Below are 11,808 nucleotides of genomic sequence, written 5' to 3' on the forward strand. Positions count from 1 at the left end.
ATACTCTGACCGAAATTGTTCCTATCAGACCTGATAGACACTATCTGATAAAGGTTGTTCCTATCAGACCTGATACACACTATCTGATAGAGGTTGTTCCTATTAGATGTGATAGATACTGTGACCGAAATTGTTCCTATCAGACCTGATAGACACTATCTGACAGAAGTTGTTCCTGTGAGACCTGGCACTATCTGATAGAGGTTGTTACTGTGTAACTTGATATTATCTAATAGAAGATTTTCCTGTGTGGCCTAATAGACACTATCTGAAAGATTAAATATTCGTGATGCTTAACACTATCTAAGCTAATACTTTTGCAATGTCTACCACCACTTTGTTGATAACATCTCTATCAGTGTTTGCACGATTTACTAAATGACGTTTTTACGGTATGAACTGCTATCTAAGTCTGGTACAAGACACGTGTTGCTTATCAACCTCCAGTAGATGATGCATCATACTTACTAACATCTGGTAGATAGCATCTACAATGCTGTACATCTCTTCTCGTGTGATGTATCCGTCGTCGTCAACGTCATACAGCTTGAACGCCCCTATGGTAGGATTAACATAATATTTTATCTTTACTTTATCATCCGTGAGTTACTGAAACATCTCTATGAAGACGACGCTTAAAAGGTTTATATTATCATCAGTTTATTATTCAAAAAAAGGCAATTTCAAATTGAAAATATAATTAGCTTGAAATATTTTTTTACCACTTGGCGTTCCAAACAAAATCAATTAACTGAGCAAACAATAATTTTGAAACAAAGACGATATTATTACACGTGACTTCCGCTGTCGTAACAATATGAAATGGTCAGTTACTCTAAATGAATACATACGATAGTACAAGGAAACATCTCTAAACGTTTCTCGTGATGTCTCACTGGAAAAATACTTTTCTCAGCCTTGCCCCTGTCCTTTTAATACACAGCTCACCCTTACCCTGGCTATTTTATCTCAGATAAAAAAAAGAGGGACAGAGGATATGCCATGTAAAACTGTGGGTTCATAAATAAAAACTAAATAATACAGTTGGTTTAGATGACAAAATAGGAATATACAGCAGCATTAAAGCAACTAGATTATTTTCTCTTGAATCGTATTACAATATTATAAAACACTTGAAGCATGAAACTAAGAAAAACACTAGTTATCAAATATAAGTTAAATCACAAGTACAGCAACATATCTGAGATTTAATCCCAGATTTTAAAGTACTTACAATCAAGTTTTTCTTCAACATTTCCTCGTGACGTCACCGACAAAGCTCGGATAAATTCTTCAAATTCGATTGCTCCGTCCTATTTCAAAACAGAACATTGCAAATTGAATTACAACAAAGTATTTTCACAATCAGGTATTTCAAAAAGTAAAGGAATAATTGAATAAACTCAATCTAATTGAAAATAATACATTGAATTTTAATGTGCGTGAAGGGTTTTCTTTTTTTTCTAAAAAAAAAGACACTTAAAATTGACTTTTGTTTTCACCAAAGGAAGAGGCGAGTGTATGAGAAATAAAAAAAGATTACTATGAAATGCAAAAGAACAATTTAAATTTCAAAGATTGCGAGAAAACCAAAATGTAAATTGGGAGGATTTTGTTTAAGTTATTTGCTTTATTTATTTTTATTTCTATTTAAATAAAGTGATATAGAATAATTTTCAAAGATTAGGGTTAGGTATGAACTTGTAACACACGCAACCTTACTAGTTAATATAACTTTGGTTCTATAATGTGACTACTATGCTGCCTCATTAACTATTTTATGGAGTGTTAGTCGATATACAATTTGTTGCAAAAATGTTTTTATCAAAATGAAAATTGAGTTCTCTCGAGTGGATTCTCTGCTTGGATAACAATTTTCAAGTAAGCGGTTTTTGTTTCATTTTCCTTCCCTCTAAATGTTTATTAGAGCGTATTATATTCTAAAAATAAAACTTTTAATGGTTACAGACTTACGTCTTAAATATCAAAGTAGGCCACGACTCAGATTTTCTTCTCTCAGTCGCAACATGATAATTTAAAGTACAGATCACAGCAAAATGAAGTGTAGTGACTTTAGAGTAAAACTAGAATATTAAATCAACATAAAACTTGTGTCATTAAATTTGAAAGCGTCATCTGCAAATTTTGTTTGTTTGTAATTAAACACAAAGCTACACAATGGGTTATCTGTGCTCTGCTCACTATAGGTATCGACACCCGGTTTCTAGCGTTGTAAGTCCACTGTGCCACTGGGGGGGGGTCATCTGTAAAGTAACGCTTTATTTCGAGAACTTGCTTCCTAATTATAAGATCTAAACATAGAACTGCGTATTAAACCTAATCACAGCATGTCCTGTGAAGTTATGGATGTGATTTATAATTTAGAACAATTACTTTCAGCACACAAAACGTGGACCAGAAATGAATTCATTAAAGATGAATTATGCAAAAACTTGGACAGATATATATATACAGTGAATTTGTTATTCGTTGCTTTCTTCTTCTTCAAGATAATAGGTCTGTGACCCACTGAAAGATGCAGAAGTTGTTGGATACGGCCTGGTGCCTTTAATAAAGTTTTAAATATTTTGCAAATTTTGGTATTGTTCGTTTCTAACAAAAAACAAAAATATTGACAATACAAATATGATTTGTTTCGTTCTCCAGTTCAAGTTCCTAATCTAATGTCTTTCCATTCGATCACATGCCTCTCCATAACTCAGCGGTAAGTCTGAGGGCTTATAACGCTAAAATTGGGTTTCGGGACTCTAGATTGGCAAATCACAGCTAGCCCATTATTTAGATTTGCGATTAAAAACAAACAATCCATTCGATCACAAATATTCAACCAATGTAGAAACAATTTGGATTTTACAAATGTGAAATATAAGTATTTGTTATTATTTAATATGTAAACATTACTTTGATAGTGTGGACAGCTTCTTTAGAGTTGAAAAATTTAGCTGAATGAGAATTTTATCATAGATGACATCCCTGAGACTAATTTGTTTCTATGGAGAGCAAATTAACTATTTAGTGTTTCTGAAGAAGATATAAGGTAAAAACATATCTAGACAAAAACAAGAAAAAAACACAATATTTTATTATTTTATTTGTCTATACATTTTATTATTTTTCTTAACGTTGAATTGAAATGTTTTTATTTTAAACAAATACAGATATGATATTCTTTGTTTGTTCTTAAGCATAAAGCTATGTACGCATAGGGCCATTTATGCTCTAAACAGCGTGGATATCGAAACCCAATTTTTTTAGCGTTATAAGCCCTCAGCCCTATCGCTGAACCATCGTGGGGCTAAAGATATGATGACCATATAATTGCCCACAAGCGACTTTTTGTACTATAAGGCGAAACCTCAATTAATTTTCAAAGATTTTTACGCTAGCATATATTATTCTGATAACTTATTATAATATGTAACAGACGGTGATTGTGTTTCAGTAAAATCATAATAACTTTTAATACATGAAGTATGTTTTAATAATGTATGAAACTATATTTTGTTTTATCTTGAATAAAATTTGGTGCGATGCGCATATAGAAAACAAAATCGAGCTTTTTATAAAACAGACAAAAACAGATGCTAGATTGTTAGTGTTACTATGAGAACGAGAAATCCATTGCCAGGCAATGAAAGGTAGCATATTACTAAATAAATCAAACTTATTTCAGTCTTTGAATTCTCTGTTCGATATGTACAAAATACGCTTTAACTTGGAAAATTGTCGAATTTTATGTATCTAATTGGATTGAACTGAATTTGTAAAGACTTTGCGACATTCCACTCTATGTCGCCACGGATACGGAACACAAGCAAAAGCACAAATCAGATCAATGGCTGCTCAGAGGACAAGAACGTGGGATAAATATAGAACTTACAAAACAAACTGGACTCGAAATTTAAAGCATGTTAGTGTCAGGAGAGAGATAATAACAGCTACACTGACTAACAAGTTTATACTTAAATCAACAAGTCATCGGCAAGAACCAAAAACAGATGTCCTTGTCTGCAAGGACTTAACAAACAAGATCGTTGGTGGATTCCACTGATTGGGGTTGGACTTAGACCTCGTAGTTAACGAACCTAACTACGGGTTGCAGGGTCCAAGTTTCGATGCCCCGGAATGGCCAGATGGTTAGGGCGCTCGACTCGCAATCTGCAGGTCGCGGGTTCGAATCCCCGTCACACCAAACATGCTCGCCCTTTCAGCCGTGGGTGCGTTATAATGTGACGGTCAATCCCGCTATTCGTTGGTAAAAGAGTAGCCCAAGAGTTGGCGGTTGGTGGTGATGACTAGCAGCCTTCTCTCTAGTCTTACACTGCTAAATTAGGAACGGCTAGCGCAGATAGCCCTCGTGTAGCTTTGTGCGAAATTCAAAACAAACAAACAAACAAACCAAGTTTCGAGATGTGGTACTTCTGACCACGTTCCGTACTTTCGAGTGAGACGCAGCATAAGTGTGACAGTCTCTCCTGATGCTTGGTTCGAACTTTGACAAAACCGTTACTGTCAATAGTTCAAAATTCGGGACGGCTATTACTGAACCCACTAGTCTCTGACGTGAACTTTTAACACATGTGCGCATAAGGTGGAATTCAGGTTGAAAGTACATAGTTACAATACAATGCTTCCCTCCCTTTAATAGCTACAAAACAAATTTATTTGGTCTTTTAGAGGTTTTCGCTTGAAAGTTTCCAACTATTTTTGTTTGATATCATAGTGAAGTTCACTAAGTAGCTTCGAATCTAATTTATTTTATCTTGTAGTGTGTTACACTTGGTAGATGCCAGCCATTATTATTCGCCCAATAGTTTGGTCATTTTGTTTTTAAGTACAAAACTACACAATGGGCTATCTGTGCTCTTCCCACCGCGGATATCCAAACACGATTTTAGCGTTATAAACCCTCAGACTTACATGAGGGACTGAAGGCTTGCCAAAAAAAACCCACGTTAGGAAGAGGCCGCACCCATTTCAATTAAGCCCTTTCGCAATTGGCTGTGACATTTTATAATTTTATATTTACTACCAAATCATTTGTAATATATATGGAAACACATATATAGGAGAAACCGGAAGACCTTTTCACACACGCATCTCAGAACACATCAATGCGCTTTATACACATGACCAACACAAAACCGCTCCAGCAGAACATTTCCTACCCAAACATGGATCCCCAAACACAGAAAATCAGAACCTATTTAATGTTTGTATTTTACAAAAAAAAAAAAAGATATGGAAGCTATACTCATTAACGAGAAAAATCCAAAAATGAACAGAGACAATGGATGGTACATGTAACCAAAACACCATTCACAGAACAACAAATTGTATCAATACACTTTATACTTATTACTTCCAGTTTAAGACTTGCTTACTCTGGAGTACCACACAGTTTTACAAGTAGTTTTTAACACTGCTAGTAAATTTCGAATCATTTCCACTTACTATCGTTTCTTAGCAACTTCTATTTTTCTGTCTGTGTGTTTTCAGTTAATCATAAAGCATATTACGGTTCTCTTTATTTTTATATCTTATTTTAGTAATATATGTCATATGTTAGTATAGCTACGTAATATAAGTATACTATATTAGAACAATAATGAAACAACAATGATATTTTATAAATTGTCGGAGACACGTGCGACAGACTAGAGAGATGGAACATCACAATCAATTTTTTAAATAACGTACACTTCAATATCAAACATTTGTATGTATTAACCCCGAAGAAGCTGTAAAAGCGAAATGTTGGTAGTAATAAAAACAAACAAATATATTTACATCTGGAGTGTAAAGGTCGTTTATCTAAATTTTTATATTTACTAGTCACTATACGATATTCATCTTCCAAAGGAAAGGGAGTGTGTGATAAGCCCAAAAGAATGTTTCTTGCAGCTTAAATTGGTCCTTATTATATTGAGAGAACGTTGCCTAGCTATTAGCGTGCTCGGACTGTGAAATAGAGGATTTATGGTTCCGAACCCGTCGCTCGACTCGCAATCTGAGGGTCGCGGGTTCGAATCCCCGTCCCACCAAACATGCTCACCCTTTCAGCAGTGGGGTGTTATAATGTGACGGTCAATCCCACTATTCGTTAGTAAAAGAGTAGCCCAAGAGTTGGCAGTGGGTGGTGATGACTAGCTGCCTTCCCTCTAGTCTTACACTGCTAAGTTAGGGACGGCTAGCGCAGATAGCCCTCGTGTAGCTTTGCGCGAAATTCAAAACAAACGAACCCAACCCGTTGCCGAAGAAACAAAAAGTTTCGTACTTAGAGGCTAGAGGTAATGTTGACTGGCTGCTTTTCCTCTAACCTATCAGTTCAAATCTGAGGACGGCTATGCACAGACAGCTCTTGTACAGCTTTGCAGAACGAATTCTAAAATGATTAAATGCAAGTGTATTTTAGTTCTTGGTCGCAATACTTTTTATTCGCTCAAGAGGATTTTCGGTATTAAACCTCAAATTCCCGACTTGTTTTTATCCCGTTCACAACGGCTGTGTCCACATATTTCAACAGATTGATTACCTTTACGTTTGTACCTGTGAAAACTAACCAAACAAACAAGATAAAATTACTCAATTTCTGTAAAATTTATGGGGACCGTAGCAGTTTTTTTATTTTATTTTTCTCTCTGTATGTGTGTGTGGGTGTGTGTGTATATCAAAAGTTATCATGGACTCTGTGACCAGTAAATTCAAGTACCAGGAAAATCTGGTGCCTAATGTGCGGCACGCAATCTTGTGGAAGTGTGACGCAAACCATCAATTCTCGGATTCACAGGGCACGCTAAACAGTAGGCCATGGTCGACCCAGATCCGAAACACATCATATAGTTCTTTCCTACCAGAAATCATTTCTAAAATCAGTATTTTAAAGATTATCTCTGCGTTAAAAAAAAAGGAATTTTAGGCAAAGTAATACCACAATGTAAAATAAGTAGCAAGAAAGAATATTTTTTTCTCAAAAAAAACAACACAAATATCTTAAATTTAATTAGAATTCTCTTCGAACCTACCACAATTTTAAAGATGATGTAACTGTTATATTTCTAAGTGGACATAAAAGAAACACTGGGCAGTTTTCTTTCGTAGTGTTTTTAGTCCGTTGCCCCCCTCCCTTCCTTCCCAGTTAGCATTTAGCTGGGAAAATAACACAAGACCGTCACAAATTTAGTCTGTCAAAGGCTGAAAAACGTGAATTATTTTATAATTCACATGTTGCAAAGTTCTGTTGCGCTTGTTTAGGTATAAACTCTACCCACGTGCTACGATGTGCAAACTACATGAAAACACACATTTAAATGTCCAATCCTTTAAAGCACATAAGCTGAATTACAACTCGGATTATAGCTTTCAAACCTTTTCACTTAAGATCATATCTATTTGTCAGTTATTGTTCTAGCAAGCCTTAAACTGAATTAAATATATATATATAGCTTAATTAATACTGCAAAACTAACGAGCCATAGACCTCAAACATATATCTTTACATTTGCCGAGTTGGCTGGCTATCGATCGATTCTACAAATCGTAGCTGGCTGTAGAAGTTTGAACTAGGATCTACGTCCATGCTTTCTCTCGTGAGAATTTGAAGCGAACAGGAGTTAAAGGGGTGTCTAGGGTTTCCGTATGTAACGTATAATTAAGCCTTTCTCTCTCGTATATATCACTAGTTTCATTTCCTTCATTCGGGAAGCTCTATGGAGAAACTTGGGATAATTCCTTCGAGATATATATATATATATAAACACTAAACGACTTCGTCTCGGTAAACACTAGTATGTTTTCATTAGCGTTGGTAGTTGATTTCGCCTCATACCTTTCTTGAAGCTGAATGAGTTATTGGTCTTGACTCTTTGATGCACATTCTGTTGTGGCTAAAATTACAAAGCCGTCCATAAGTTGAAGAATTTTAATTAGGGTACTTTATGTAGGTTAATCCTTCATGCACATAATGGAATCATAAAAAGTTCATTTGTATCTTTACATGAGAAATAACAACTCAAGACTACGAGAAATAGTGTTTTAATTGAACCAAGTCACCCAAAACAAGAAGTAACGTCCTAAAGTAAAAATGTTTTTGAGCCATTGATAGAAAACGGTTGAGAGTAAACTTTCATAGGTGTAATAAAAAAATGTCATGCACTATGCCCACTTTTGTTCTTTTACTTGTAAGTTTATTATTCTAAATCACCTTCTTCTTTACCCAAACTCGTCTATGGATATTTTTTAGTTTATCTCTCTTATAAAGAAATGTATTACTTAAAGTTTGTAATTAAGCACAAAGCTACACGATGGGCTATCTATGCTCTGCCCACCACGGGTATCGAAACCCAGATTCTAGCGTTGTTAGTCCACGGACATACCCCTGTACCACTAGGGGGCGTATCACATAAAGAGATTTATCATTTAAGAGTAAATCATAAACATTATTGAAGTGGGTAACCTTTTAGATTTCAGTCTACTTACGACTGGTTTTATTTTATGACAGCTTAAAATTACGACAAAATTTCATGTTTGCACTAAAAAATATTACGTTGTGAAACCAAAATAAAAAAAAATTAACCACTCAGATATGATGGCGAGTAGCTATGTGCAAAAGATTGAACACTTTATTTTATGTAGTAACTGAATTTTATGTTTAGAAATTAACTTTTTTAAAATTCGCTTAGTAAAAAAAAAAATTTACATAGGTGGCCTAACTTCAACCTGTAATTAAATCTTTAATGTCTTGACTTTTCCAAGAAGTTATTTTCAAAACATTAGATTTAACAATCTCGAAAAATACACATGGAACATCATTTTAATGTCTGTATAAAGATGAAGGAAAAACCTTAAACACTAACTTAAAATTTAAGTAAGCATGATTGATGTCACTTTGAGTATAACACCTTATATATACTTGAGGTAAGTATCCCCCCCACCCGTAAATATTTTTGCGAAAAATTGAATAACAACAACATGGCGTAAAATAACAAGTAATTGTGAAAATATCTCCTCTTACTAGGCTTATACGAACATGATTTACTTATACAATTAATCAGCTTCACATTTTCTTTTGTAATAAAACAATATAAAAGTGTGTGTAGACACCGTAATATTATAGTATACATACTTTTACATCAAAGAAAGAAAAATATTGTTATGTCTCTGTTTTTGTTAATTTTCCGCATAATTTCTTTCCGATGAAACTTTAGCGATACAAGTCCTTTCTTAAATAAAACTGGTTTATTCTTTCTGAATACAACTTTGCAGTATACCCAAACTATCAGTCCAACCTATTCTTGCCAGTATACTCAAACTATCAGTCCAACCTATTCTTACCAGTATACTCAAACTATCAGTCCAAACTATTATTGCCAGTATACTCAAACTATCAGTCCAACCTATTCTTGCCAGTATACTCAAACTATCAACTTTTTATAATATTTTTTGATAACTAGAACGTTTTTCTTTGGTATTTTCACCATGTCCGAATAATAATGATAATCTTTAAGACTTAAATAATAATAATTCAATCTGTTCAACAAATTAACAAAATTGAACGGCTTTTGCCATTAAACACTTGAAGGAGAGAAAGAAAGAAAAGCCTAGAATTAATATTTGTTCATTTTGTTGCATTTTGCTAAAAGCTACACGAAGGCTATCTGCGCTGATTGTCCTTAATTTAACAGTGCTAGACTAGAGAGAAAAAGCTTTATTATTAAAAAACAAACTTCCCGACAACTTAAGCCCTGCCTTTATTACACCTAAACACCAAATTTTTGAACCTAAATTTCTAAACTGTACGTCAATTAATGTTTTTGACAGCTTTACCACAAAATTACGTAAACAAACTGCATAAGACACGTGAGTTGTTTTTGTTGTACGCACGTTTTGAGATGATATCTTTACATAAGTTTCCACTTACTGAACCTTTTATTAGTTAGTTTTAAAACGTGCTTCAATGTCAGTTATACATATGGGAGCTAATTTATTACTGACAAAGTTATGTATTCTTATGTTTATGATTTCTGAATCTAGTTTTGGTCCTGTTTTGAAAGCTGTTAGTGGTACTGCGTCTCAGTCTCTAATGTTTCAGTACTATCAAGGAAAGACTATATCTTTATGGTTGTTTTATGTTATTTAAGTTCAGATTTTTTATACATATATCATATAGTTATCTTGAGTAGATGTTCAATTTTGACTTCACAATGCCTTTGTTTTGTTTGTTTTTCGAATTCCAAAGTAACCAGTTTAACATAAGAAATACATTAACTTAATCAAATCTCCACTACTAGTTGATGCTGTCAAATATTTAACAACATAAATACAAAATTGGGATTTTATAAATCTGCAAATTAGGATCGTAAAAAAGTAAGGAAACTAAGCTGGAGTTACTGCAGACGTTATTTACTCAAACTACAAACCCCTATTTTGGCTCCATGCTGTTACATAGAATTACATTTGGTGGAGTCAAAATAGGGATTTATGGTTTGAGTAAATAATGTCTACAGTATCTCCAGTTTTGTTTCCTTACTTTTTTACTATCTCCATTTGCAGGTTTTTAAATTCTAAATTTTTATTTATCTTGTTTGCTGGCTTTTCTTTATGCTCAACTATGGGCAAATGATTACTTGATATTATAGCTAGCTTTATACATTGTAATGATAAAAAAAACATAACTAGCAGCTAGTTTATATGGTTCATGATGATTTACTGTAGCTATTGACTATTTGATCGCATTAGTTCGAGATGATGGCCCAGCATGGCCAGGTGATTAGGGCGCTCGACTCGCAATCTGCGGGTTCGAATCCTTGTCACACCAAACATACTCGCCCTTTCAGCCGTGGGGGCGTTATAACGTGACGGTCAATCCCACTATTCGTTGGTAAAAGAGTAGCCCAAGAGTTGGCAGTGGGTGGTGATGACTAGCTGCCTTCCCTCTAGTCTTACACTGCTAAATTAGGGACGTGTAGCTTTGCACGAAATTCAAAACAAACAAATAGTTCGAGATGTAGAAATTTAAGCTGCAGTTGGAGATTGTCATGGAGATTTGAGTGAGCATTTATAGCTTCTGTGCAACAAAATTCTGTATATATGATGCATAGCAATAGCCAAATAGCCCAGACTAAGACATAACCCCCACTAAGCTTGTATAAAATTTTACCAGTAGAAAAGCAGCCTTTTCAAATGAATGTTGTGTATTACTTTCTTTTCTAAATTATCGATGAAAACTTCTGCAAGCCAAGGAGAGGAGGAGGGGGGGCGTAGCTAACTCATCATTCTGTTTATACATTTGGTCATTGAGTTTGAAGTACTTCTGATCTAAGCGAGTAGTTATTATTGTTTGTAAATTCTAGACTATTGCAGGGTTTACATTTTCTTTATCCAATAAATCATTAACAAATTGTTTACGTTCTTTAACAGGTATACTGGTGAAAAGTCTACAAAAATCAAACGAAACAAATAAATGAAATATTTGTGAAACGTACAACTGATTTTGTCTTCTTCAATTCTGTATTAAGTATGCATTAAACATAAACAGTTATTGTATATTATAAAATCATACAATAAACAGATGCGAACAAATTAATGTAACTCACTGTTCTGTGAAACTCGACCAACATTCAGTAAAAACAGTAAATATCCTTACAACTTTTCTTCGGATATATTTCTAATTTCGAAACGTTTTAAATCTAATTGACCCGTGAGATTTTATGAAAATATTCTTAACAAAATGAATGAGTATTTCCTAAGGACAGTGCATTTTATAACAGCGGAACTATTAAAATTTAT

General features: G+C 34.1%; 1 protein-coding gene across 2 annotated transcripts in view; it reads right to left on the minus strand.

The window, feature by feature from the left end:
• Positions 1-11,808, minus strand: part of LOC106460130 (frequenin-1-like) — a 59,047-nt gene that overhangs the window by 9,971 nt on the left and 37,268 nt on the right. For both annotated transcript variants that reach the window (XM_013919812.2, XM_022386780.1), the window contains exons 5-6: positions 1,235-1,313; positions 469-557 (exon numbers count right to left, since the gene is read on the minus strand). In XM_013919812.2, the coding sequence (XP_013775266.1) occupies positions 469-557; positions 1,235-1,313 (168 nt within the window). The remainder of the gene's footprint in view (positions 1-468; positions 558-1,234; positions 1,314-11,808) is intronic.

Source organism: Limulus polyphemus, unplaced genomic scaffold (genome assembly GCF_000517525.1).
Source record: "Limulus polyphemus unplaced genomic scaffold, Limulus_polyphemus-2.1.2 Scaffold715, whole genome shotgun sequence".
Taxonomy (NCBI): domain Eukaryota; kingdom Metazoa; phylum Arthropoda; class Merostomata; order Xiphosura; family Limulidae; genus Limulus; species Limulus polyphemus.